The 27956-nt window shown below is 42.8% G+C and overlaps 1 protein-coding gene across 2 annotated transcripts in view; it reads right to left on the bottom strand.

Moving 5' to 3' along the window:
- Nucleotides 1-21852: 21852 nt before the first annotated feature.
- The window catches only part of PPP4R2 (protein phosphatase 4 regulatory subunit 2), a 66974-nt gene continuing 60870 nt past the window's right edge, over nt 21853-27956 (bottom strand). For both annotated transcript variants that reach the window (XM_061362109.1, XM_061362108.1), the window contains 5 exons: nt 26939-26976; nt 26409-26483; nt 25903-26046; nt 25160-25428; nt 21853-24222 (listed from right to left, as the gene is read on the bottom strand). In XM_061362109.1, the coding sequence (XP_061218093.1) occupies nt 23909-24222; nt 25160-25428; nt 25903-26046; nt 26409-26483; nt 26939-26976 (840 nt within the window). In that variant the 3' untranslated portion in view covers nt 21853-23908. The remainder of the gene's footprint in view (nt 24223-25159; nt 25429-25902; nt 26047-26408; nt 26484-26938; nt 26977-27956) is intronic.

The raw sequence follows: 27956 nt of genomic DNA, 5'->3' as shown, positions 1-27956 counted from the left end.
CATGCTTTCAGTTAACAGGACTCCAGCGAGGTTGAAGTTTCCTATATCTTGACAGAGAAACCACAACCAGCACTGTATTGGATTTACCCATTTATTCTACAGCTCTGAAGTTCTCAGGTCTGTGTGGACCCTCTCTGAGCCACGTCAGAGAAGTTACACCTTTAGAAGTCATAAAAAGAGCAATGCAAGATCGAAAGCAGATTTTCACATCACCCACAATGATCTAGAAAGTCAGGAACTCTATTAAACCCAATAGATCCAAATAGAGAATCTTATTCCTGATTTGAAGTAACATCAAGTTTGGTAAATGAAACTTGTTATAATGTTCCCCATACAGAATTGTTTGCATTCCTTGAAATTAACAGCAGCAAGATGTTCAGCTTTTGTCAATTCATTGGAAGAGCTGGCATCCTGGCCTGTGACATTCCCACCCAGCCAGCCAGGGTATGGTTTGTCTCTTAAGGAGCATGTGAAAGGCAAGGGCCAACTTTCCTTTTTCTCTGTCAATTACAAGACACTTCTTTTGAGCTGCTCCACTAAGGAAGAACAAGGCAACTTTCCTGACTGTATCCCACGGAACACAGGGTTGGTTTAACTGCCCAAAGCCAAGGAGTTTTATCTTACTAGGAAAAAAACACATCCTAACCACTCCTCTGCCAATATTCAGCTCTTTCCAGTAACCCAAGAAAACTATACACCAGATACCTTACTGCAAAATGTTCACAAAGAGCATAAAAAATATTGCAGCTTACGCACAAATGTTCATCCCATCTCTCCTGCTTCAACTCCAGCAGAGGAAGCCATTTCTGTAACAAGAGTTCTGCTGCACAGTGATCCAACATGCCCTCAGGCATTTATCTGTAGGATTTACATTTTTCACCAACTTATCAAGAGAAAATGCAATTGCTCCTAATGACAGTCACACTGCGCCACCCATTCTCATATACAGGGAAGCGGTTATTAGCCATTTGTGGTAATTAAGGCACTGATGTTATATGGATCCATAAAGCCACGTTCATTAAGCAAACAAAGGCTTTCTTTTTTACTCTCAAACTTAAAGCTGCAAAAACATTTATAACTAAAAGCTGTTACAATGCATAGCACATTTTGAAGAACAAACCTGTATCAGTGAATCTAAAGTGTTCTTAGAACTGGAAAAAATAAAACCATGGTCCATAAAATAATTATTTTCCCAGCATTAGTTAGAAAGAAACAGCATAATTAGCTATGAAAACATAAGAAAGATAGTGTTTGACAATGTCTGTATTGAGCTTACCTTTGAAATTGTTAAGCAAACTGCTTTACTGCAAGTTCAAGGTTATGTATTACCAGGGGAGCGGAATCTTCCACATCCTTTCAGAGACTTCACATCATTTGTTTCGGATAGTTTTAAATCAATACTGGCCAAATGCCACTGCTCTTGCCAGAGACTTACTGAACAGTAATTGCATTGAATGAACATAACGTTTGCACCAAGTGACTCTACCAAGTCAAGCAATTTCTTTAAAAAACAGCAAAGTAGAAGAACACATTGAGCCCAAAACCTGCTGTGAAATACACACAGAACAGGTTTCGTTACCTGTTTATCATTTTCATTTCATTTATTATTTCATTCATTTTATTAAACATGCAAAATTAAATGCAGCCAGTTAGACTACTTAAAGCCAATCTAGACAAGTAAGTTAACTATCTAGTCAGGACCTCACAAGTAGGACACACACCTCTGTCACAGCAGAGCTGTCTGTACTTCAGAGGACAGGATTCCAGCACACTATCATCACAAAATCCTCAGAGGCCAGGCGAAATCCCAGAGCCAGCAGAGTCCATGGGAACACTTATGTTAAGCTTTGGGTTCATTCTACATCTTCTTGTTTCTCTGTAGAAGCACTGCACAGCTGCAGAATTTCATGCAAACATCAACTGTATTTCATTCCTTTTAATCCTGTGCAGGACCCCCAGAGCACCGGCATTCCTTCAGCAGAAACACAGCTCTTCGTATCTTGAAATGCCACCTTGCTTCACATCAAGTCCTGCTATAATTTCTGTCTTGGCAGTGCTATAGTTATCCACTGTAACACATGTGAAACTAGCACTGTAATACTGTACAATTATGTTCTTCCCCCAGCCATGCAGCAAAACAAACATTGCTCCTCTGCAAACCCTCCTGTAAGTGCACATACAATTCCAAACACAACAGTCACAGTGACTTTCTTTTCCTGCAGAGCTGGAGAAAGGGCGAATTCATCTCTTCATGGCACAGAGTTTAAATGTTTGGAAGAGGTATCTCGCTGGAGCTGTATGAAGTTTCTGTGAGGGTGACCAAATCCTTGCATGTTTGGATTTCAGTGCAGTATGTAAAATCTGGCCTGTGTTTTCTGAAGTTTCAACTAAAGCCCAAATCTGCCTGGAAGGTTTGCAAACAGATCTGGACTGATTTCTATTTTGTTTGAAACTATGCCTAGAACTGTGATTAAGTAAGGTTTTCACCAAAACCCTCAGTTCAACTCGATGGAGTAGTCTCATTTTTCCAGCACGAGTCGTAATGCATTCACTCTACAAAAGGAGGATGGTGTGAGCAAGCATCTCCCAGCATATTGAGATGAGCAAAGAAAGAGGATGCAAAGTCAATTAAGTATAACACAGCACTCAGCTCAGGTGTCAAGAAGTGACACAGTAAAACAGCTTTGCATACATTTCTCTTGATTAATATTTCAATTTAAGAGCAACTCACACTTTACCCTTCAGATTTAAGCAAACTGTGAGTGTGCTCTGGTACTGGGGAACATATTTCTATTTTATTTTTCCTCTTTGATAACTGAGGGCAAGTAAAATCAGCTGCTCAGTTGGAAAAAGTCAATACAACACTGAAGTGAACACTAACCTATAGCAAGAGATCTGTTGGGCAGGAGTTTACCCCTGCTACAGAGGTGGTCTTGCAACTTATAGTCATTTCCCAAGCCTTCAGTCAAGCAAACCTTAAAGAAAAGGAATATGGTTTCCATCTGAGGAGTGAAAACAGCCTTGGAGCCTCCAGACTGAAAAAGCAGGGTAGACACTACCATCTTCTGTGCGTATTTCACTTCAGCAGCTTTGTAACAGCTTATCTGTTAACTCCACCTTCAGCCTGATGAATCCAGATTCCACATCGCACATTTGACGTTTGATTTTAGCATGCAAGATACAGCTATCCACATGTAAAAGCCTTCCAGCATATACCCCAAAGGAGTTTATGACCAGCTAGTGAAGTTTAGGAGTGACAGTATGCATGACTTACTTTTTAGGACCCACTTCAATCTTCATTAAAATATTCCTCAGAACGAATGGGACTGTGTGTTTAGGACTGTTTCTCATTGCTCTGCTTTGTAACATACTGCCAAAAGTCAGAGTCAGTCTTGGTGGGGTTTTTAAAAAATCAAAATCTATTTGGCACTTCAATGCCATTACATACTACACAGCATAAGTGGAATTACTAACTATGAATATGAAATTTTACTTCTATGATAAAGGTTATTTGCATATATATTAAAGCCAGTTTACACTTAAAACTGCAAGAAAAGTTACGTGCTCGTGTTCTGTGACCAGTTTCGTGGCCTTCTACGATGGGGCTAGGGAGCTGATGGACAGGGGTAGAGCAGTTGATGTCATCTACCTGGACTTGTACAAAGCGTTCAACACTGTCCCACACAACATTCTTGTCTCTAAACTGGAGAGACATCAATTTGATGGATGGACCACTCAGCGGGTAAAGAACTGGCTGGATGGCCGCACACAAAGAGTTGTGGTCAATGGCTCAATGTCCGGCTGGAGACCAGTAATGAGTGGTGCCCCTCAGGGATCAGTGTTGGGACCGGTCTTGTTTAACATCTTCGCTGCTGACATAGACAGTGGGATTGAGTGCGCCCTCAGCAAGTTTGCCGATGACACCAAGCTGTGTGGTTCAGTTGGTACGCTGGAGGGAAGGAATGCCATCCAGAGGGACCTTGACACGCTTGTGAGGTGGGCTGATGCCAACCCTGTGAAGTTTAACCATGCCAAGTGCAAGGTCCTACACCTTGGTCAGAGCAATCCCAGACACAGCTACAGGCTGGGCAGAGAAGAGATTCAGAGCAGCCCTGCAGAGAAGGACTTGGGGATGTTGGTTGATGAGAAAATGAACATAAGCAGGCTCCAGTGTGTTCTTGCAGCCCAGAAAGCCAACCATATCCTGGGCTGCATCAAAAGGAGCATGACCAGCAGGTCAAAGGAGGTGATCCTGCCCCTATACTCTGCTCTTATGAGACCTGACTGGTGTCCTCAACACAAAACGGACATGGAAATGTTGAACAAGTCCAGAGGAGGCCACGAGGATGATCAGGGGACTGGAGCGCCTCCCGTATGAAGATCGGCTGAGAAAGTTGGGGCTGTTCAGCCTGGAGAAGAGAAGGCTGCGTGGAGACCTCATAGCAGCCTTCCAGTATCTGAAGGGGGCCTATAGCGATGCTGGGGAAGGACTCTTCATTAGGGACTGTAGTGACAGGGCAAGGGGTAATGGGTTAAAACTTAAACAGGAGAAGTTTAGATTGGATATACGGAACAAGTTCTTTCCTGTTCAGGTGGTGAGGCACTGGAATGGGTTGCCCAGGGAGGTTGTGAATGCTCCATCCCTGGCATTGTTCAAGACCAGGTTGGACGAGGCCTTGGGTGATATGGTTTAATGTGAGGTGTCCCTGCCCATAGCAGGGCGGGTTGGAACTTAATGATCTTAAGGTTCTTTCCAACCCTAACTATTCTATGATTTTATAACAAGGTTAGACTTTATATTTTTGATTATGTATATGGCAGAAAAGAACAAAAATTGGGAAAGAACCAAAATTGAGTTTCTACAATACTCTAAGTTATTTTATGGACAGAAAGGTGGCTCAGGACTAATATCACCTCTAATTGCATGTCAGCTTCAATACTAGAAGTTGCAATTTCAGACAAGAATTTCTGCACCCTTTACAATCCTAAAATTTGGTCCCTCAAAAAAAAAAAAAAAAAATCATCTCCACAGGTGGGCAGAGCTTACAGCACTTACCAGAACTCGTCACAACCAGTATGTCACCACAGACTGAGATACATCGAGTATCAAAATGAATATTTAATCTTAATTACTGCATGATTCCAAAGGAACAGTCCAAAGTTCACACTTAAAAGAGTCAATACAGTTCTAATATCCCAGTAGTAGTGCAGTGAATATCTTTGCTAGCCTTCAGTTAGCCACTAAGGGAAAAAAAATCAGTCTTGCTTCTCCCTGCTCACATTTCTCAGTGTGGAGATTCCCATTTGCATAAGCCTTAAAAGTTCACATTTCTATTAGCAGTATACAACCTTGTAGTTGTATACATCCATACCACCTACCTCGGTGACACACTGGGCTGGGTGCACAGATCTGCTTCTTGCAGGGAGAAGGATAGAATTTGCCATGTGAAGCTCCTATCTCCCTTTACAAACAGGCAGGTGATTATTTTTTTAACATCAACCTTCACCTAAATATATTTATGTCCTGGGTCTTGATCAAGTCCCATCTTTATAAATAGGAAAAGAAACGCTCTTATTCTTAAACCACAGATAAAAATCACATCTGCTTTGCTTCAAATGCTCAGCATGGTATTGCCAGGAAGAGTACTTAGGAGCATAACCACTCAAATTATTTGCTATAATGGTGCCATGCTATAGCTCCCAGCAGAATTGGAATTGCTGAATGCTACAGTCTCCACAAGGAAGGAAATGCTGGTGTGGTGCTTATTTGAAAATTCACTAGGTTTCTGCTCTCAAGGGAATAGTTTCCTCCTGTGATAATGCTAAACATAAACCTTACTGAGTTTTACACTGATGAAAATAAAACTGGTGTGAATAAATGATTATTTATATAAAAATGTACAGTCAGGACATCTACTGCATATGTAAGACCATAAAAATTAACTACCTCACTTTGTTGCTATAGCATACTCATGAAAGCTATTGTCCATTTGTGGGCACACATGTTTGCCCTAATCATCTACAAGGATCACTGCCTGAGCAGTGCATTTCATTAGTTAATGGAAAAGGAGATACAACTGCTTGAGAACTAAGCTGTCACTTATGGTACACACAGTGAGAAGACATGCTCAGTTCACTGGAATGCTGTTAGTTTTCCCTTTGACTTTGAGGACCACACTTCCTGGTAATCACTTGCACCACTACCAAGAATTCAAAACAAAGAAAACATACTCTACAGAAGAGCTTTATCATAGTTTTCACAGAGTGGCCTCCCTTGAAAGTCATTGCCTCACCTCTTCCTCACCATCTCCACTTCAGCTGAAATCTTGTCAGGGGTAACAGTCCTGATAGAGGTGATACAGATGCTACAAGGCAATCTACTTCAGAGATGCAAGGTAGTGCTTTATTAAGCATATGCTAATGACACAGGCTGTTGCATTAATGTGACACAAGGGCTTAATGCTAGTTTTAATAAGGGTTGTGGTTTCTTGTGATTTTCTAGGAAAAGGTAGAAATAGAAAAGCTACTCTGGCTTAACCTGCAGTCTACAACTGACATACATTATAAAACCTTCCTTCAAACTGAGAGTCACTATTAGAAAAATACACAAAGTTTCTGGAAGGCTTAAGATTAGTATGACAGTTGCTTAGATAGAGGTAAAATGCTTTTGACAAGTTTCTCTGCTAGAACTTGATTCAACAAAGCACTTCAGCAGATGCTCACGAGCTTTGCTGAATCAGAGCCCAGAAGAGACACCCCTTATGACAGCTTCCTTATAACTGTTCGAAGTTAACCCTCTTGCAGGGACCTCTCCCCTCCCTCAGGCACTTGCACGTGATGGAACAGACATACGGCCTGGCGCACTCCTGCAGTGCTTTGGGACTTGCATCGTACCGGAGGACAGGATCTGGTAGCAAATGGCACACAGCAGCAGATGCACACGGCTCCTCCCCTGGATTTCTGATCCAGCAAAAACAGCTGAAAACCAACACAACTGCTAGTGCTAAACAAGGCTTACAGGGCTACTGTTTAAGAAAAATAAATCACCGAACAACTACCTTAAAAGGTGGATAATTCTTTCTTGATGGCATTTCAGTGACACTGTTATTGATGTTTCCACCCCACTGCATGTTGACAGAGCTGGTTATTTTGACAAGTATAAAGAGAAACTTCAGCTAGCTGTGGACTGCAAGTTACTTATATTCTCTACTGTGTTATCTACTGCAAATACAAGCTTAAAAAGTTCATCTGGTGGAACAGACTCCCAACGGTTTGCTGTGTGCCACAGCGTTCAAATCAATGGGTCTAGCATCTGAATTTTTCATTTTAACAAAAATCCCCTATTGAGACAAACACTGCCTGTGAACTCTGAGTTGCTCATGCATGTAGAAAGAGTCAAACTCTTCCTCATCTCTCCCCTCTCACTTCTGTCATCACAGCAGTCACTTCTCTCCAGCAGGTTATTTCCACAAAGGGAAACGGTTTGGTGTGACAAACACTTGCCTGTGATGCTGTGCTGTGTACACACAATGTGGCTCTTTGATCCAAGCTGCCCTCTCTCTCTCAGCCCAGCAGACTGGAAGGCAGAAAGGGCCAGTTCAGTAACTGACATTGATGTCAATCATATAGACAGGACTGCTGCCAGCTGCTTTTAGCCTAGGTACCCTGCTCCACAAACATCCCACAATTCTGGATTCACAGCTGTCCTGCAGGTATGTTGAACCACCCACCCAAATCGGCCACTTCACTTTTCAGCCAGGAGTTCATCACTCCTTTGTATGAGGTTCCATCCCCATAAGACGTAGAATCAGGGTTTATCACCAGGTCACTGCTGCTCTGGACACCTCCATGCATGCCACCCAATGCTCCGCACTGCAGCCCTGTCAAGGCTGTAGCAGCTGAGCTCCCCAGCACCTATCACTTGCAGGTCACAGATTTTTATTCCAGACTGATTCAATGTTTGTAAGACATAAAACTTAAGAGTCTGCTTCCTAAAGATGGGGAAAAAAAAAACACCAAACACTAAGGCTATTGGAAGATGCGCTTTACATTCCCCAAAGCAAGATTTAAAAACCGCTATCTATTGATCAATTACTTAACCATCAAATAATCCATTTTACAGTCCAAAGGGTGATTTATAAAGAGATCTAAAGAAACTATAAGAGGAAATAATACCATGACCTATTGCTTAACATTGGCAAGTCAACACACATAATACTTGTTTAAAGCCCTGGGTCATTCGATTCATGACAGTAGTGTCTAAAGCCCTCATGCACAGCCTGGATTTTCATTCCCCACCACTATCCCTTAATACTTGCCCAAATACAGCACTCTTTTTGTGCTATAAATTGAATACTAAAAAATAATAGTTCACTGAATACAAGATTTACTATAAGACATAAAAATAAAATGACAATAAAGCCACATACATAAATTAAGCGAGAAGCCTGTAATCTAGTCTGTATCAATGCTGTATTTTCCCTCATGTCAATGTCTCATTCTTCACCTTCTCTGAAGTACAATAAGTTACCATTATTGGTAAATATTTATATGCAGTTCTGCAGTATCAAGATAATGACAGTTAATAAAGTCCTCAAAAACACATTCCCATCTTCCCAAGACAACCCAAATATCTATCACATACGTCTTTCTGAAGCCTTATGCCTTTTTGGAAATGAGTGTTAGGATTATCTTTATTCTTATCTCAGCAACTTTCAGCTAAGAAAACTCAAACAAATTAGGACTCTGGTAGCCATATACACACCAGCTAAAATCAATAGCTTTAATTTTCACATTTAAACCTACAATTTTCCTCTGACAGGCTCAGCAGGTTTTAATGCACACAACAATTTACTTTTACTGTTCTAATTGTTTTTAGTCAATCACTTTTATTGCTTCTCTGCATCTCACTAAACAAATTAATACAGCTACGTTCATAAATGATTACTCTGTGAAATGGCTTGAGAGATACATTTGCCAGTTTCACCTTCAATTACTGCCGACATTAGTAATATTTAGACAAGAATACACATTTATCCAGGTTTTATAATTGAGTGAGCAACAGGAGCAACAAAAGTAAAAAAAGGAGGGGGGGAAAAATCTAGTCATGAGCATGATGGTATCTCATTCCATCTTTCTAACAGTCTTTTTGGCCCCCAAGACCAAAGGAAAACCAGCAAGAATGACATCATTACAGGGCATGAGAGACCTGGATCAAATTCCTTGTTTTCTTCGTTATACAAGAGAAGCCAGGGTCCAAACTCCTTCTTCCCACCCAACTCTGCTTCTTGACCAGACCAGATGTGGGTCAGGCACAGGATAACCAACATGCCTGGCTCTCCACACATCCACAGACAGACTCCTCCAGTGTATATATAAGTGATTCATCTACAGTTAACATGACATGCCAGTTATTCTTCCTACTCTCACCTATTATATCACCACTTTCGTGGCATTCTGTGGATTTTGGGAGAGTCTGTCCGTGCCTCACGTTATCCTTCTTAAACTTAGAATCATAGAATAGTTAGGGTTGGAAAGGACCTTCAGATCATTAAGTTCCAACCCCCCTGCCATGGGCAGGGACACCTCACATTGAACCATATCACCCAAGACCTCGTCCAACCTGATCTTGAACACTACCAGGGATGGAGCATTCACAACCTCCCTGGGCAACCCATTCCAGTCCCTCACCACCATAACAGGAAAGAATTTCCTCATATCCAATCTAAACTTCCCCTGTTTAAGTTTTAACCTATTACCCCTTGTCCTGTCACTACAGTCCCTAGTGAAGAGTCCATCCCCAGCATCCCTATAGCCCCCCTTCAGATACTGGAAGGCTCCTATGAGGTCTCCATGCAGCCTTCTCAACATCTTGCCTTGTGGTTGGTAAACACTTACTCAAAGCTTTCCTCTCACCTTTACAGAGCATGTTCTCTAAGTAGTCACCAGAGTACTAAACCAGCTGCTGCTTTTGTACAAAAGCTAAAAGTTATTCTACATTGGTCAAAACTGCTGACATCAAACTAGTTTTTTCATTTAATATTCCTACATAATATCACCCGCATTTGATTTAAACCTTCATTGAACATGTGCCCTCAGAAGTGTCTGGGTCTTAAGCTGTAGAAAACTGATAAACTGCATAGCATGGCAGAAGGGCTTTTTTCTGTTCTCTTAGAAACCTGCATAATATTTTATATGAAAAAGCCCTGATCTCTAGCTGAGGCTGCTTGGTACTTCATTAGTATAAACCAACTCTATTAATCCTTTTGGTCCTTAAGCTACCAAGCCTACATTCTACTGCAACAAGGAAAAAAACAACATGAAAAGCCTGCATGAAAAAAGACAGGCATCTTACTTTTACTAAACCGTGTGAACAGCAAAGAACAAACCTGTTCACTTCCAGAGGTCTGACATTCATGCGGAAAAAAAACCAGACTCATAGAATGGTTAGGGTTGGAAAGGACCTTAAGATCATCTAGTTTCAACCTCGGGATGCCTCACCCTACACCATGTCACCCAAAGCTCTGTCCAACCTGGCACTGAACACTGCTAGGGACAGTGCATTTGGATTTGGTTTAGTATTTCCATATTCCTTGAATCAGTTCCCTATTCTGAATATATATAATTTTTATTTTAGTTGCTTGGCATTAAACAGTCCTTCTCCACCAGCAGCCTCCACAAATCTACCCCTTCTCTCCTCCCTGCAGTGAGGGAATGCAGCTGCTCCATAATCCCATCTTTTTATCCCCAGGCAGGACAGCGCTCACTGAAATGTCAACCTGAGGACAGCCCCCTCGCTTGGTTGACGTACCCCAGAGCATGTCTGCTGTTCAGGGCTCTTTATTGAAGAACTAGGTCTAAAAAAAACTAAACAAACAAATCTTGTGTCACAGATTACCCAAACTGCTGTAACTCAGGGCAGAGATCAGCAGAAAGAACAGATAAAGCCAGAAGCAGCAACAGCATTTCTACTCACAGCCAAATATATGTTTTCATCGAACAAAGCCAGTGACCATCACCACTGTATTACATCAGAGAGACGTGATCAACAGAGCCACAGCCACAGCAAGGAGAGGCACAACTGTATTCCTACAGAAAAGGGCCAGCAAGATCATCTCAGTTCTGTGTGGCAGCTCAGCATGGCAGCAGCCTCAGCTCATTTTTAGGCTTGCCTTGAAATGGTACCAAGCAGAAAAGAGTCATGTATTTTCCTGCAGGCTGACACCCTGGGACACTGACTCACAGAATGCTTGGAGAAGGATTAAACTGGTATCCAAGAGTAGCACTGAACTGCTTTGTACAAGACACATATGGGCTGGACTGACGCATTAGAAGGTTCACCATGGTCCAGCTATAGAGAATTTCATAGTTCTATCAACTAATGACAGTAGTTCATAAAGCATAATGAAGAGTTCATGGAATTGCATAATTTTGAAGGCCAATTTTCAAATATGAGCAAGGTGTGCCTCATTGCACTCACGACAAAGACAGACAACATGATAGAGCTGATCAAGATTAGATGACAATTTTTGCTGTTTCCCTCCACGCAAACCAGAATGTGCTGCTCCTAAATACTTTCTTAAAAGGTCCTTTACAAGTAGGAACCTCCTTTGTGTGGACAAATAAGATGCATTAAAACACTGTCCAAGATCACTTGTTCTATAGTGATACCTGAAGACGCCAATGAAGATCAAGCCTTACCACACCATGCAGCCACACCATGCAGAAAAAGCTTGTAGGTCCCCATCAATACAGTCTAAATAGGTCAACCCTCTCCACATGTTTCAGTTAGGGACAGAAATCAACACTAAAACGTGCTCACGGTTATGAAAAGTTCATCACTTGGCAAGATCCTTCCATCTCATCTACCTAGAAATGAAAAGATATCACCATGCCAAGAGACCACCACCCTGCAAACATTCAAGACTTTGACAGAGATGTTACAGGGTATATTCCCAACACATAAATACATGAGGAATGCATCACTTTCTTCCCTTCACTGAACTCTCTAGCATACAACTTGCATCTCACAGTTCACTTTCCAGCAGCCAAAATAGATGAAAAAGAATCACGTCCAAGCCATAAATCATATCAGCCCATTGCAATTAAACACATTCAAATTCTGAATCCCAGAAAACCAACTTTGTAATGATACAATTGCTGATTGCATCTAGCAAATACTCTATTGCTGCCCTTCAAACGTGCTTTCCATTTACAAGCACACAGAAGCTACTTTACTGCCAATTCCTCCACTGATGGCACATTTTATTGACAAAATACAGCTGAGCCACCTAAAGCAATTTCAGCTACAGACTAGCCTTTCACACAAGAAGTTAACCAGCTCCTCCAGCCATGTGCAGTAGATTTAGATTAGCAAACACCACACAGACACATTCAGATCCTTTGAACAGCCTCATGCCCAGGTGACAGCTAAGGACAGGATAATATTAGAACAGTATTGCATGTTTTGAGTTCTGGGAACTGAGTTCTTACTTCCTTACTCAGAAGTAAGAGGTTCATATTAACACTCTGCCACAAACTGTTTTATCTACCTACAGCTTTCCTTCTCCATTTCCCCCCTTCCTTTGTCTTATCCCTCTCCTGCATTACAAGTTTTCTCATTACACTTTTATAAAGACTGACTTATTTCAAATAATGCTGGTTTAAAATTAAAAAAGCTGCCCAGCCTTCCTACATATTTAAATAGTACCAGATGTATTCGGGTCTAAAGGGCAACCACTGGCACAGGAGCACCGCTTCTAACAACCACCAGCCAAAGAGAGGCTGTGCAGTCACAACCTGACAGGTTCACCAGCAAATAAATAATTTCATTGCTAAAAGCAGCAGACTCCAGCATAAAATGACACTTCTTTTAAATGCAGTTATAGAAAATATTGGTTCTGTATTACTTCTGGAAGGAATCACAAATCTTAAGACATGCCAAGACTTGGAGCTCCTCATCAATGAATCTTGCTAGGAAGAGAGAGTTCTAGGAACTACTTTTATTGTCGGGCTTAATTCTGCATTCCTGTCAAGTCTGTTCGAGTCCTGATCAAAGATCTTACGGTTGACCTCTCAGATTTTGTCCATAGATCACTCAAAGGACTAGTTTACTGTCAGCTGCCCTCTCATCTGTCCAGTGCTAGCTGTCATGCCCTCTTCAGTGTAGTCTGTGCTAAACAATTCCAGGGGTGGGTGGGAAAGGGGAAAGAGCCCATACAGCAGCACATTCTCCCATAAACTCACACATAAAGCACACACCGGATCAGGCAGTCTTCTGGAAGAAACGAAATTCACTAACACATCTGTACCAGTGCAAGTCCCAGGAAGAGACTGCTAAAGCAGAAGTGCTGCTGAGTAGTGTTTGGAATCAGAGTGCACGTTTCCAGAGAAACATCAGACATTCCCAAGTGTGAATACCTACCACATGAAAGCAGGCAAGGCCCTGCATTATCAGATCACACGGTTCAGCTGCCTTCTCAGCTTGAGAGCACGCACAGGAGAGCAATGCCAGACACCACACTCAGCCTGCTGCTCACTGCAGAGGAATAATACAGCTACAAACAGAGATGTATCCCTGCAGAAGGTGCTATATGGGGAATTATTTTAACTATGGGAGGTTGGATGACTTCTCTCAAACTTTTTGATTAACCCCATGCAAAAGAATTCAGACCTCCCACCTAAAGCCCTTTTATGGTTCACAGATCAAACCCAGTTTGTCTTGGGGTGTACACACAAGCTGAAGCTACCACTGTCCCACATGAACTTTTTTCCACAGCTCAGCTAGAAAGAGCAAATCCAGTCATGTATTCCTGCATGCTGGGAAATGAGCAGAGTCATAGTTAAGAGTAGCACTAAAAAGAAAATCAAAGTCAGATCTAACAGCCAGACACCCCACAGAAAGTAAGAATCAAAACATTACTTGCCCTAGCCAGAAATTCACACAGAGCAAGAGAAGTCCTTGTGCTCACAGGGCAGCCTGCTCCATCACACCATTAGCTGGGAGGCTCAGTTCTCTTCACTACGCTGCTGTTCCAGTTCACCTGTGGTGAGATCAGATATTCCTTGCACTGCTGCTTTGGAGAGCAGAGATGTATCAGCCTGGAACAGCTCATTTGTCTGTCTGCCTTTACTTCTTAGATCACCTGCACAATAGCAAAATGATTTTTATGCTGTGGTAGCCACACAGTTCACACTTATTTTTTTGTGCTTCATCTCCCCAGGGAGGTCACCTTATACTTCCTTTCTCTGTGCAACCAGGTGGTAACACAACCATCCTGTGTCAAACCTCAAAAATCACTAAAGTACTTGCTGGCATCTCATGAGAGAAAGATACTGCTGTTGGAAAGTGAGTGCATTATTAGTTGCTTCACTCATTAACAAAAGCTGATCAAAGCCATACTGGTCCCTGAAGATGTTGCACTTTATAAACTACTAGAGTTTCCTAAAAGGAGACAGTGGCTTAAGTCCAAGCAGGTAATGCACTACAGGCACTTCTCTTGTCATCCATTTTAAAACAGGGCAGGAGAGGCCAGTCAGCCCAGCATTACTTGGCTAAAATTCAGTTGAAGTAACATCAGAGCTGGGCTTCTTGCCTCCTTTCCCATTTAGAAGGAAATACACCTCCTTCATCAAAACCACATCTTTCATGTGTTAGGTCAATGTCCCAGCTATTTTATTAATACATCACACCCCAGACATCACATAGCCTTCCTTCTAGTTAAAACAGATTTAACTGAATTGAAAACAGTAGCTTAGGTTCTACTAGGGGAGGAAAAGTCACAAAGAAGTTACAAGAAATGCCCATCCTTACCTATAGAGAAACAGCAAAACCCAACAACCTCAGACCTGCACCAAGCCCAGCCTCTTTACCCTTCTCCACTACTGCTAGGCTGATGAGTTTGCATTGTTAACAGATATCCTCCCAGCTGAAATAAAGTAGATGTTAATGGTGAAGATCCCTCCTGCATACTCACGTGAAGGATTCTTCTCAAAGTCCTCAATTTTCCATTGAGAACCTGTTTTTAAATTCCTGGGGGGGGGGGGTGTTACTCTAGAAAATTGTGAGTAGCCTGTTTTATAAACATCTGAGAGTCTATTGCCAGGCACTACAAAAGATACATTTATATATTGACCCTCTTATGAAGATGAAAAGATTGGGTTAATGGTTTTCATTAAGTTCCTGAATTGGAAGTTCATTTTATTATTTAAAAATTATTTAACAATATATAAAGGTGAAATGACCACTGTAAGTATTGCAAATGAATGGAAAGAAAATGTTTACGTTTAACAGCTGGTTCTTTTGCAACTGCAGGGTAACTTACCTCCAAAAGTTCCTACCTCTCCATATACAAGATAGCTATATATGGGAATAGAAAGGTATTCATTTGGCTGAGAAAGCCTGCCTGTGAACTAAGAGTTCTGCAATAATGCCTTGGTAATACAAAACTCTGCTGTTTAGAGAACAATCTTCTTTGAGACCCCACGGGTCTATTTTCTGTGGGGTATTTCAGCAGTGGGACTGCCAAATCTCTAAGCAGAGGCTCTGTGCCTAGTTCTAGTCTTTGCCACACACAGGTCCCTTTGAATACATGTATTTAAACAAGATAGCCAAGGCCCACAGTCAGAGATCTGAAGAGGCAGGCCTTTGGTGCATGGCACACAGTTCTTTTGAGCTGAAAGTCAAAGAAAATGCAAAAAGGAATAAATAATCAAAAGAACAGAAGTAGAAAGAAGCTGGTAAGACTCTGAGCACAGACATACTCTGATATTCCTAGATCACTGAGAAAACAAGCATTCCTTTGCTGTTTAAAGTAGACTTTGTTCTAAATTACACTATTACACAGAAATAAGTGCCTCATAATAAGTTTTATATTGTCCACATGAATTTAATTTATCTCTTGTACACAAGAAGAGGCAAAGTTGTATGGATCCAAGAAAAAAAAAAAAAAGATCAAGTTTGGGCATCACCTGACAGCCCAGTGATCAGAGCAGTCACTTTGGCAGGGGAAAGACATATGACAACATCCTGCTACCAGCGCTTTTCAGGAACTTACATGAATCACTCCTTGAACAAACTTGGAGAGCAGACAGTCCCTGACCAGGGCCTGCTGTTGTAGGAGGATGTGCCAGCATCTGTAACATCCAACGGCAAAGTCCTGGGTGTGGTACCTGCATGAAGGGAGGAGGCTCATGTAAACAGGGTCAGTCACTCCTCACTAAGATTCCCAGGGAGATAAGTGACTCCAGGGGTAAGTAGGAGCCTCTCTCTGACTCACACATAAGCAGTCATTTATTTGATGGAGAACCCCGCACGTCTCCTTACCATCTTTATAAGTTGTAATAAAATGCACCACAGGCCCTGGAGTTCAGGAAAGAGCACCTGAAGTCACTGGGACTCATTTGTGAGCAAAGATAATGAGTCAATATGAAACACATGAGAGGAGTGGATCCAAAGGGAAAAGCTTGTTCCTCAGTAATAGGTGTAAGTTAGAAGAATTACCATACCTTCAAGTATATCTTGGGGAAATGGGATGGAATGAAGAAGGTTTCTGAGGACCTAAGGGAAAAAAAAAAAAAAAAAAAAAAAATAACCAAACATTCCTGGAAAGCAAGCACACTGGAGTGTAGAATTATCTTAAATACCTCAAGCAACTGAGCTTTAGCACATCTCTTCTGAAACTAGACTGGAAAAGGCTTTAGGTACTGAAAATAAGAGATAAAAAAGAAACTACCTGGAGAAAGAAAGAAAAGACCAATTAATCTCTCATTTGCCATGTAACTGGAACTAGATTATCTTAAGGTCCTTTTCAACCCTAACTATTCTATGATTCCATGATTCTTTGCAGGAGGCATCCTCAGTTTCCCAGATACTGCATCTGAGGATCAGATTTGAGGTTCTGGATTGGCTGTATTTTGATTCCAAGGGCAGGGCAAATGCACAATTTCATACTTTCCCATCACCCAATAAAACAGAAACATTCCAGAAGTGTTGAATTACAAAGAGTAAAAAAAAGAGGCAGAAATTGCCTGAAGAAGTCACCTAGTCCACCCCAATCATAGGGCTGGGCTCCATCACAGGGAAGTAGGGCTTTATGAAAGCTGGATGACCTATTCCAGCACATCACTTATCCTCACTACCACCCCAGCACCTGGCCTCTTTCCCTGTGGCCATCTAAATCTGTAACTCCTTTTCCCAAGCACTACGAGCAAGGAGAACAGACGATGCCTCTCCTCAATGCAGCAGACAGTGCATAAAAGCTTCCTGTTACTCAGACTGATTTGATGAAACCTTTTCCACGGTTTTGCTGCAATGGTTTGTGAGATTTGGGGGACTGCAGAGTGGAAGCAGAGGCTGGGACACGATGCAGGTATGCTGCACTGTATCCCTTCCCCTGATTTTCCTGACAAGCCAGGCTAGCAGCACCCTTGCCATGGAATCCCCGACAGGATCAATCCCTCTCAAGGAAACTGGTGTTAAACCTTCAGCCTGTTGTAACCTATACATACAGTAACAAAGTTACGGCACTTTCCAACTTTGGCCAGGGAAGGAGCAAAAACCTTTCGCAACACTCTCCTCTTAGGCTGATACTCCCACAGCATCTCCAGTGCACGTTCTACTGTGTTGTAGCATTGCATCTGTTTAAAAGCTTCACCTCCTGGAGTCATGAAATCAATACAGAAACAACCTTTCACTTGGAGTAAGGGTGCGAGAGGAAAGTTTGTGAAGGTGTGAATCTTTAGAGGGGCAAAACTTAGAATTATAGAATTATCTTTGATTTAAAAAAAAAAAAAAACAAAACCAAAACCTTGAATTTGGATCCTCATCTCCTGATCTGGAGGAAGTCAATTTAATTTCTCAGCACTTAGGTGCGGTGTTTGACAGAGCTGCTGCAGCAGCTCTGTTCCATGTCTCATCACATCCCACTGAAGATTTAAGGCTATTTCCGATGTAAAAACATAAAAGCAGTTACGACTGCTATCCCCCCCTATTTAAATCGTCCCCTCTTTTCACGCCTTTGTCCTTTCCACCCTCAGCATTGCGCAGCGCACCTCAGCACAGCCCCGGCGGTCCGCTCCGGACAGGGACCGCTCCCGGCTGGGCACACACCTGCGCGGCCCGGCCGCCATGGCCGCTCCCTCATCGTGAGCAGCGCGCAGACCCCCACCGCCGCGGGCACCCAGCGCCACCCGCCGACCGCAAAACGGCGCCGCGGCACCATCCCGGCTCGGCGGCGCCCTCTGCCGGCCGCAGCCTGTTCCGGCGGCGCGAGAAGGGCCGGAGCACTGGGGCGTGAGACGGCACGGAGGGGTTAATGGTTCCGCTGCCTGCCTCGGGGGCCGCCGGCGGGGCGGAGATAGGGGGTCTCGGGCAGGAGGGTTTTGGGGTCTGCGTCCCCGGCCAGCCGCTCCCTGGACCCTCAGACGGGGCGTCCTCCTCACAAAGCGCCCACAGGGTCGGTGGGCCCCTCAGCTTCCTCTCCCGGGTGTAACCGTGTTGCTCGGCGGGAAGAGCACTGCCCAGAGAGCTATATTGTCACTGTCAGGTGCCACAGACCTCTCCTCCACTTGGCACACGCAAATGTAGGGGTGCCACAGGGAGCCTCTGACCTCCAGGGAGAGAGGGAATGCAGGAATGCCATCCAGGGAATGCAGGTCTCCACTTAGTGTGCAGGCAGAGGCCCAACGTCTCCCATCCGTCCCTCAGATTCTTCCTCATGCCTTGCCCCCGTGTCCCAGAGGGCAGCTCTGCATTCCCCGCTCTCAGTTCCTCATTACAGGAGTGAGCCTGAACGTAAGTTTCCTCTTCCTGCTTACCTACCCGGGGAATCCACATCCTTCCGCTCGCGAGCTGAAGAGTGTGAAGACTGTTTGGCTGGGTTCACTGTCTCCACAGTGTGCTGTCGGTGCTGCAGGCAGAGAAGGCTCCACTTTCTCACCAGCCTTTCTACCAATCACCCTCATTTTGTTTCCCACAAGGTCACAAAACAACGTTAAGAAGGGCTGTTGGCCACTCTGCAGCCTGGTTTGAACCTTTTCAGCAGGTGTTTCAAACAACCCTGCATTGTTCAACTGCACAGAAGCAGAATCAGAATCACAGAATGGTTTGGCTTGAAGGAACCCTAAAGCTCATCCAGTTCCAATCCCCTGCCATGGGCAGGGACACCTTCTACTATTGCAGCTTGCTCCAAGTCCCATCCAACCTGGCCTTGAATGCTGCCAGGGATGGGGCAGCCACAGCTTCTCTGGGCACCCTGTGCCAGCGCCTCAGCACCCTCACATGGGAGAGCCTCTGCCTAAGAGCTCATCTCAATCTCCCCTCTGGCAGGTTAAAACCATTCCCCTTGGCCTGTCCCTGCAGGCCCTTGCCCAAAGCCCCTCTTCTCCAGGTTTCTTGTAGCCCCTTTAGGTACTGGAAGCTGTTCTAAGGTCACCTCAGAGCCTTCTCTTCTCCAGGATGAATGACCAAGAAATAAGTGCTCAAGCAACCCCTCTGCCCCATCCTGCTTTTGAGCTCCCTTTCTCAATCCTTGTGACTGATGTTCTGCAGGTTTGAGCAGTAAAAAAGGACCAGGAAGACTTTTTGATCACTGCTGGAACAACCTTAGAGCCCAGAGCAAGACAGGCAGCAGTTGGCAGCCAGGCAGCTTTCCCAGGTCATTCCTTCAGTTCTGCCTCCTGGCATTGCGAAGGTTTCACCAGCAGCCCCGGGTTATTGCAAGAGACAGTGCTGAGAGGTGAATGGTGCCAATGCTGCCTGACGGGCACAGCGAGGGGTGGGAGAAGTCTGGAACTGCTGCCTGCCACAGTTCACCTGAAACCCACAGGGACGAACCGCTTCTGCCACACCAGTACCAGCCCTCACTGAAGACCCTAACACACAACTATTGCACTTGTCGCGTAAGCACAGAATAATGAAGCAAACATGAACTGCATTGTCTCAGAGATAAAGGCTGGGAGCTCTACTTCTCTGTGCTCACCTCCAGCACAGCTTAAGGCCAGTTTGAATCCCACAGGTATCTGCTGTGGGTCCAGTTCTGCTCCAGACTGTTAATAACAATATGGCACTGCAGATGAAGTGTCCCTGAGAGCACAGTGAAGGGAAATCCACTTTTAAAGACCTCATGGAACAGGATGAGACTTAAAAATAAAGCAAATAAATTGGAAAGGGTGCAAAACATCACAGCATAGCTGGGAGAAGATGAGGGAGGGGAACAGTGTGCTTGAGGTAAAATACATGCCACACGACATGGCAGCTCAGGAGGAACTTGGGCAGAAAATGATATGGAGGTCATGGTGGACCTCAAATCAAATACAGTTGACTCTCACCTGGAGATGTACCCAGGACACCCCAGAGGTATCGCTTGGGAGGCGCCAGCTGGCATCCTGGGTCCTGGTTTGGACAGAGAGAGAGACATGGGAGAAGAACAAAGGCTCAGAACAACACATAGGGTGAGGGAAGGGCGGGAGGATGTGTTTGTTTAGTCTGGCAAGCACATATCAGAGTGGCTGGACAAACCAAGTGGGTTGCCAACGCAATGGAGAAGTGCCTGCAGGAATTTGATCACCAGCCGTGTTCCTCACAGCGTGGAAGGGGAAGACGACACGAGGAACGATGGCTTACTTTGCTGCTGAGGTGATTTACCCTAAGTATCTGGGGACATCCTCACTACCTGCAGCGTGTCCCGGGGGCTGCCTCCCTGCGGAGGCCAGGGTCTGTCAGCAGGGGACTGTCACCAGAGCCTCCCGGGAGAGGCCCCGCCGCCTCCCCCAGGATCTCACTCTGGAAAACCCTCGTTTCCCTCCCGCAGAGCTCGGCTCTGCTCTGCTTGGCCCAGCCTCGCTCCGGGACCAGGACTACGACCTCAGTCTCTGTCCCCGCCGCCTCACGGAGCCCTGACCGAGGGCCGCCGCCGGCCGCCACATGGCACCGCCCCGCTGTCCTCGGCCGCTGCTTGTAAGGGAAGCAGACAGGGCAGCCCAGCCCAACGGCGCATCTCGTTAATTACCCTAATGAGGCGGTGACGCAGCCTGGGTTAGTAGGAGACATCGCTCTGGAGGGGGAGCCGAGGCTTTATAACCCCAGCACATGCTGCAGGAGCAAGCTTCCTCCATTGCAAGTATTAAAGTCGGGCCTGAGGCCTAAAACTCAAGGCTGACAGAGCACCTCAGGTACTTTAAGGAAATGGACTGATACGCGGATAGTAAAGTAGGTATGCTTTATTCAGCACTGAGGTGCATGGGGATTGCTCCTCCTTTCTAAAGATACTATTTAAACAAGAATGTCTTAAATGTTAGCTGCCTAGCAGCTGTAACTCTTACAATTCTGCTTCACCATTTTAGCAACTTTGACTCCTATGGTTCTGCTTCACCAAAGTACAGCGACTGCTTAAGCAAGCAGGCACAATGTTGACCCTTTATTTCCTGGTATCAGGACTACCCAAAATAGCCGGGGTTTTTTTAAATATCAAAAGCAGAATTAAGGGCTGTTCTTTACCTTGTACGCAGAAAAGTAAGACGTCATCCCCCTCTCCATTCTGCTCCTATATAAGGTTTTTAATAGGAAATATGCCCATGAATGCTATCTAAGCACAATGCAGCTGCTTAAAACACTGCGTGCATTTAGGGCTTTAAATACGCACTTACAGAGAAGCAACCTTCTCTGATTTAGTAAATGCAGTCTTTAAATGTAGGCCCATACTTAACACTAAGATGTTTACTATGATGTTAAAGCATGAATTTCATTTTATTAGCCATGGCAACAACAGCAGCAGATATTAAGTGCATTTATACGTCAAAGTTCTCCTGCAAGGCTTGCTTGTGGCTAAAACAAACATACCAGAAGGTCAGAGGTGCTTAAAGAAGTAGTTTATTGACAGTATCTTCACAAATAAACAGTCTAAAGAAAACTTCAGAAATCTCTGAACTTAGAAACCTTAAAATTGTCTCATTGGCAAAATATTGAAAAAAGAAAGACCCAAGACCAAAGCAGTGGAAGCTGTAGCTGTATTTTAAACTTTCCTCATGCCAACATTTTGGTTCAGTCCTTTAGTTTTGTAACACACATCCAACCCTTCAGCACAATGTTAGTGAGTCACAGTACAATTTTCCTTCAGTAAGGGGATCTCCAGCAATGAGATGTTTATTGTTTTGGCAAGCACCTCCCTGAATCCTGTCAGCTTAGAACTTGAAAGGTAACATCAGCAAGAAATAGCTTTGTAAATACTCCCTCCGAGCCAAATTATTCTGGTATTAACCAAAACCTAAGATTCTCCCCAACCGATCCCAAGCATACCATGTAGTAGTACAAGAAACTATCAGCATGCATTTTAGAGGTCATTTTTGTACTTCAGCTCTGAACTTAAAAACCAAAAAGAGGGACAATTCTGATAAAAATGTACTCGGATATTTCATAACATTAATATTTATTGCTTTATATGAATACTGTATTGAAAGCCCAAGCATTCAGTTTACACACAGGAATTATACAATTATATACCGTTCCACAATGGCAGTGAGCACTCATTACAATCTACAAAAAAATCTACTTTACAGAAATTTAAAAACTCTAAATATCAAAAAGGTACAGTTGAAGAAACAGGTAGAAATTTGGCAGCCAGTAATTGTGACCGGGAGGTTGCAGCTTGCATGTCTTTAAATATGGGAGCTGGAAAATACCAAGAGTTTAAAGCAGTAGTTTGTGCTTTGAGCTGGTCTGGAAAAGAAAACGTAACACTGGCTGTCAAAGTAGCATGTTCAAAAATACTTAGTTCACTTCCAAAATGTTGTACAAATTCATGGTGATTTCTCTGCACCCCTAAACCTTTCAGTCTTCAGCTCAGGTACATAACTATGGTCATGGATTTATCCTTCCAGTACAGTGGTGTGAGTTTACCAATGCTATCCGCCTACCTTGGGGTAACTGAGACTTCTCTACAATGTTCACAATGTTCCAAGAAGCATTCAAAAAGTACCTGTTTTGTTTCTTCCAAGGTATTTTTCTTATCATGTTTTCAAACATTTCTCCTACAAAAGTTGAAGCTAATGTTTTGATTACAATGATCTCAAGATAAAGCACATTTTCTCATAAATAAAATGAAATCCTTTCACTCAGGCACCTCAGAAGTATACAAAAGTGTTGTAATCTGAACAGTTCTCTTGGAATGTGTTTACTCTGGTGTTTTCAACGTAGTTCCAGGGTTTCACATGGGCCAGATTTCCTTTTTTTCATTTTCCAGAGGCAAAACAAAGTGCCTTGAGAGGTGAATTCTGTCTTTCCCTATAGAAAAAAGTATTTACTGTGTTCATCTTTTATAGAAACAGAAAAATATACCATTTCCCCCTTAGAACAGTGAGGGTACACGTAAGTGTGCATGCGTGCATATATATGTGTGTGTGAAATGTAACACATTTGAAACACACAACATAAGGTTTCATAGTGTGTATTCAAAAATCTGGAAACCAGCATGAAACCCCGTAAGTTCACATGTCAAATGTTCAAACTGTAACCAAAACATGAAGTAACTGCTAGAGCTGTCAGAAAAAGACAAAGACAAAAAAAGCTTTCTTGCTTACATACAACTAGGTGTGGTAATCTCCAAAAAAGTTGTCAAAATTATAACTGCCTTCCAGTTTAAAAACTTTTATTCTAAATAAAAAAAACTATACACAAACCACTGATTTGACCAAACGAAAGTTCAGCGGTAAGCAGGACCTGAAGGAGCTGGTAGTCACAGTTCTTATCACGTACAACTCTTTCAAGGTTCAATCCATGGAGAAGTTTATTTTACAACCTGCTTTTTTTTTCTTTTTTTTTTGTAAAACTAAAGGTCCACTTTATTACATAAAATTATTTATACAGTGTAAAACCGGAGCCTTATGGAAAATACTGCATCTAAGTGTATTTAAATTATTCTTGCTCCATAGGTTCATCTGCAGCTTCTGTGGCTTCACTGCTATTTTCCATCGGGGTCTCTGACGATGTCTCTGGAGTTTCACTAGCATAGGACCCTGACTCCTCTGCTTCACTGCAGTCAGCTCCACTACCGGCAGATACACTAGCTGCACTGTCATCCGAGTGTAAATCCTTCTCTGATTGAGACTGATCGGACTCCTCCATCTGATTGTTCTCCTCAGAGGTCTCTTCATTCACAGTTGAGGATTCAGTGTCTTTTTCTTGATCTTTTCTGTCTGGACCAGTGTTTCTGGGAGACATGAAGGACTCTAGAAACAGTGAAAGTACAGTATTACTGAGGCATTTTAACCATCTGTTAACCCTGCTACTCTCCATCCCCAGCAATACTTCTGCAACACAGCCTGGGACAAGCCCTGATGTTATTAGAAGACATAAAGTATTAGCCAGCATCATGAGGACAGCCAAAACCATCCTAATACACCATAAAGTCCATTATTTTAATTAAATAGGTTGTTTTGCTTAATTAAGCTTCAGTGCATAAAGACACAAGCTAAGGAGTATTTTTAACTTGTTTCCCCACACTCCTTCACTTGTGTTCAGCTGCAGTCTCTCAGAAGCATTGAAGACATCAGTGTTCCTAGTGTACAACCGCCATCATTTAGAGAAATATTTTCCAAATGCATGAGTCCCAAAAAAATAATTATTAAAAGGAAACTCTGTAGGATATAAAAGAAATAAGTATTTTGTTTTAATTAGGTACAGGGCCTGCCTTATAGTGAGGCAGTTTCTACTGTTCTAAGGATCTGAAGAGATTGTTGCTCAGCTTCCTAATTCATATGGAAAATGAACATAATTCATTTTTGACATGGAAAGAACACAGCTTTAATCTGTATTTCAGTAATTTATATTATTAACAGTCATAGACAGAACCCACCCCCATTCTACAGAAGAACAAATCTCATGACACCCCAAAGTAGTGATGCTCAAGTTCTTTGTGCATCATTACACCCCTTGTGTCACTTACTGCCCAAGAGGATTTTAAGTACATTTTGTAAATTTAATAGAGATGTAGAACAAAGAAAGACAGCAGATTGCCAAGTAATGCAAAACTGAAGGATGAACAAGCAGTCCATCTTTATGCACAACTAGAGACATTCAGCAATCCCAAACAGCACTGGCCTCCAGCAAAAAAAATCCCATCTCCTTGGAAAATGTACACAGCAAAGGCAATAAAATCTGAAATACCTTCCTCCTCTTCCTCTGTACAGTGCTGCCTGGCACAAGTAGCATCTTTTTCTTTATCCTGAGATGTAGAGGACGTCTCTGTCTCTTCCCCCATGCCTACAGAAGCTTCACTGGAAGCAGTTTGGTTAGGTGCACCTCCGGCTTCCCATTCCTTGTCAAATTTAAGTCTTTTTACCTCATGTCCTTCTGCTTCTGCAGGATCATCTTCAGAATGTTTATTTTTTACTGGGCTGCTCTGAGCACCTTCTGATTCAGATGCTGGTGATTCACTATAAACAACAAGAACAGCTGTAGTTATTACTGAAGTAAAACATTTTGCATCATCACACAAGAAAGTAGCAGCTACCTCAAGTTAAAGACTCTGCAAGAGGTAATGGTAGAACTCACTTCACTTATTAGACAACAAAACCTCAAAGCCATTGCTCCTTCTGATTGCTGATGAAAATAGAGTGGTCAGGCTATTCTGGTGGGTCCAAATTACAGACAATGGTGGATTCCTAAACTCTATTATTGACTTTTCATTTTTACCATACATCACATACACCTACAGGATGTGTTACGGTAACTGTGGGAACTTGAGCTGTTATCTGGACACCCAAACAGCAGCAAAAGTACACCTCAAATCCTGCTGCAGATACTTGTCTGTTAAATTGTTATATGTTATTACGCATACCTGAGGTGTCCATTCTCTTTCAGAATATTTTTTGTATGTAAATGAAAAAACTGAGAATGATAAAACCAACCTGTGTTTTTTGTCTTCTGCTTGCTGCAAGCTTGAGTCTTTATGTTCCACGCTGTCTGGCAAACCATTTGTTGTCATAGGAGTTGACAAAGAAACCTTCGGTCGATTTACTGGTCTGGGAGTTCCAGGACCATTCACATTAGACCTTGAAAAAGAACAATACAAAAACAACCCATCCTTTTAGCAGTGATTTGTTCACAATAGGCAGAAAGCAGCTAGAACTTTGTTTTAAAAAAATTCCTTGCACACATCATGTAAACTACGACAGAAGTTTAAATTAAAAAAAAAAAATTCTAAACAACAAAGCCACAAAAAGGTTAAGAACAGAGTGAACAGTGTGTATGTTCATGGCTCCTCTGCCCGCCTTCCCCCAGTATTCCAGGTCACACTCCACTTTTTAAGGCTACCTATTTTTGACCAGTATAGGCAATAAGGGATCTGAACCCGGTATTTCCAGAACTACCTTGCTTTAATCCAGAGAAAGTTAACTCCCAAAACTAAACTTACCTGTCAGAATACCCTGGTGAGTTTCCTGGGAACATAACACCATTCATCCGATTTAAACTATTGGAATTATTTTTTCTAACAAAAACAAACAACAAAGTTATTAATAAAGGAATTTAAATTATATGTTTGCACAGAGTTCCCCCCAACTCAAACAGTCCCCCACTGTCAGTCCTCTAAGGGTTCTCTACTTGTACATTATAGCAGGGAAACAGGCTGGGATATGAATTCACAGTGCAACAGTTAGACGGGTATCTATTTTTTCCACCACCAGCTGTAGTACAAAATAAGAGCTTAGTGTTCAGGGATAGTACCAAACTGTACCACATCCAAGTACAAAGCTGGTTGCTCATTTCCAGATTACTACAGGTAATGCTTGCAGACCACTATCACTACTGTTAACTATTGATAAGGAAAACTGAACTCTGCACATCTGTCTTCTCAATACAACTACTGCCAGTGAAATATATCAGACAGATTCTCCCTCCTTCTAACGCAAACTTAAAGTTTCAAGGAAAAAAAGTTATACTTACTCTGAAGATGGATGTACACAACTGACAACCATGACATTCTGTAATACACAAACAATGTAAAAGTTCAGAAACAGAAGCTTCAGCTTTTGACAACACCCCACAACTAAAGAGTTACAGGATTTTGGTCACATCTGCTAAAATATGTCTACAGAAAATTGGGCTGAAAGGTACCAGCAGATGAGAGATACATTAAAAAATACTTCTGCTCCCCCTTCACAAGGTCAGGCCACAACTGCACTAGAAGTCGGTATTTTCATAAGTGAGCTGCTCTCACAATGTGACCAACACATTAAGCATCAGGCCAAAGTGTTTGTAATTTCTAACTGAAGTATCTCTGGGAAACGAAGTATTCCAAAATGCTAATCAAATTCTGAATTGCTGGAGCAAGGCTCTATTCATACACAAGCCCTGCTTTCAGAAGTGCACAAGCACTATTAGTTATTTTTGGCACAGCCATATTTCCAACGTTAAATTATTTCATGCCCACATAAAAAAGGCCAGAAATAAAGATTAATTTGGTACGTTTTGCTCAGCCACCTCTCCTCCTGCATGACACTGCAATCTATGTCTGGTTTTACATCCAGAAACCTAGCTTAAAAGTCAGGCAAGTTTCTCTCTTCAAATCAGTACATAGCCCAGTTATACAGGGGGACTTTTATCTCAAGGCCAGCTGAATTAACCCAGATGAACTTTGATGAGGGCTCTTCATAAAGCCTGAGACGTGGTTTCACAGATCTTGTTACTGGCTAAGAAATGCCTTTGTGAAATCCCCATCTCATTTATTCCTGACCATCTCCTTCACATCTTCCAAGAATACAACTGATTGCATCCACTGTAATGGGGTGGGGGGGGAGGGGGGAATCACTCCATTTACAAGTTAAACTTTCTTTGACCAAGAAGTTGAAGTAGCAACCTCAAGCCAATTTTGCCATCTGGAAAATCCTATGTGGAACTACATCCTGAAACACCATGATCTACTTTTGAATGATCCCACATTCTGAAAAAAGCTTTAAAATAC

Source organism: Neopsephotus bourkii, unplaced genomic scaffold (assembly GCF_033783945.1).
Source record: "Neopsephotus bourkii isolate Nb327-2 ecotype Australia unplaced genomic scaffold, CSIRO-AGI_Nbou_v1 NB_1080, whole genome shotgun sequence".
NCBI lineage: Eukaryota > Metazoa > Chordata > Aves > Psittaciformes > Psittacidae > Neopsephotus > Neopsephotus bourkii.
This window is presented reverse-complemented; position numbering and strand designations above follow the sequence as displayed.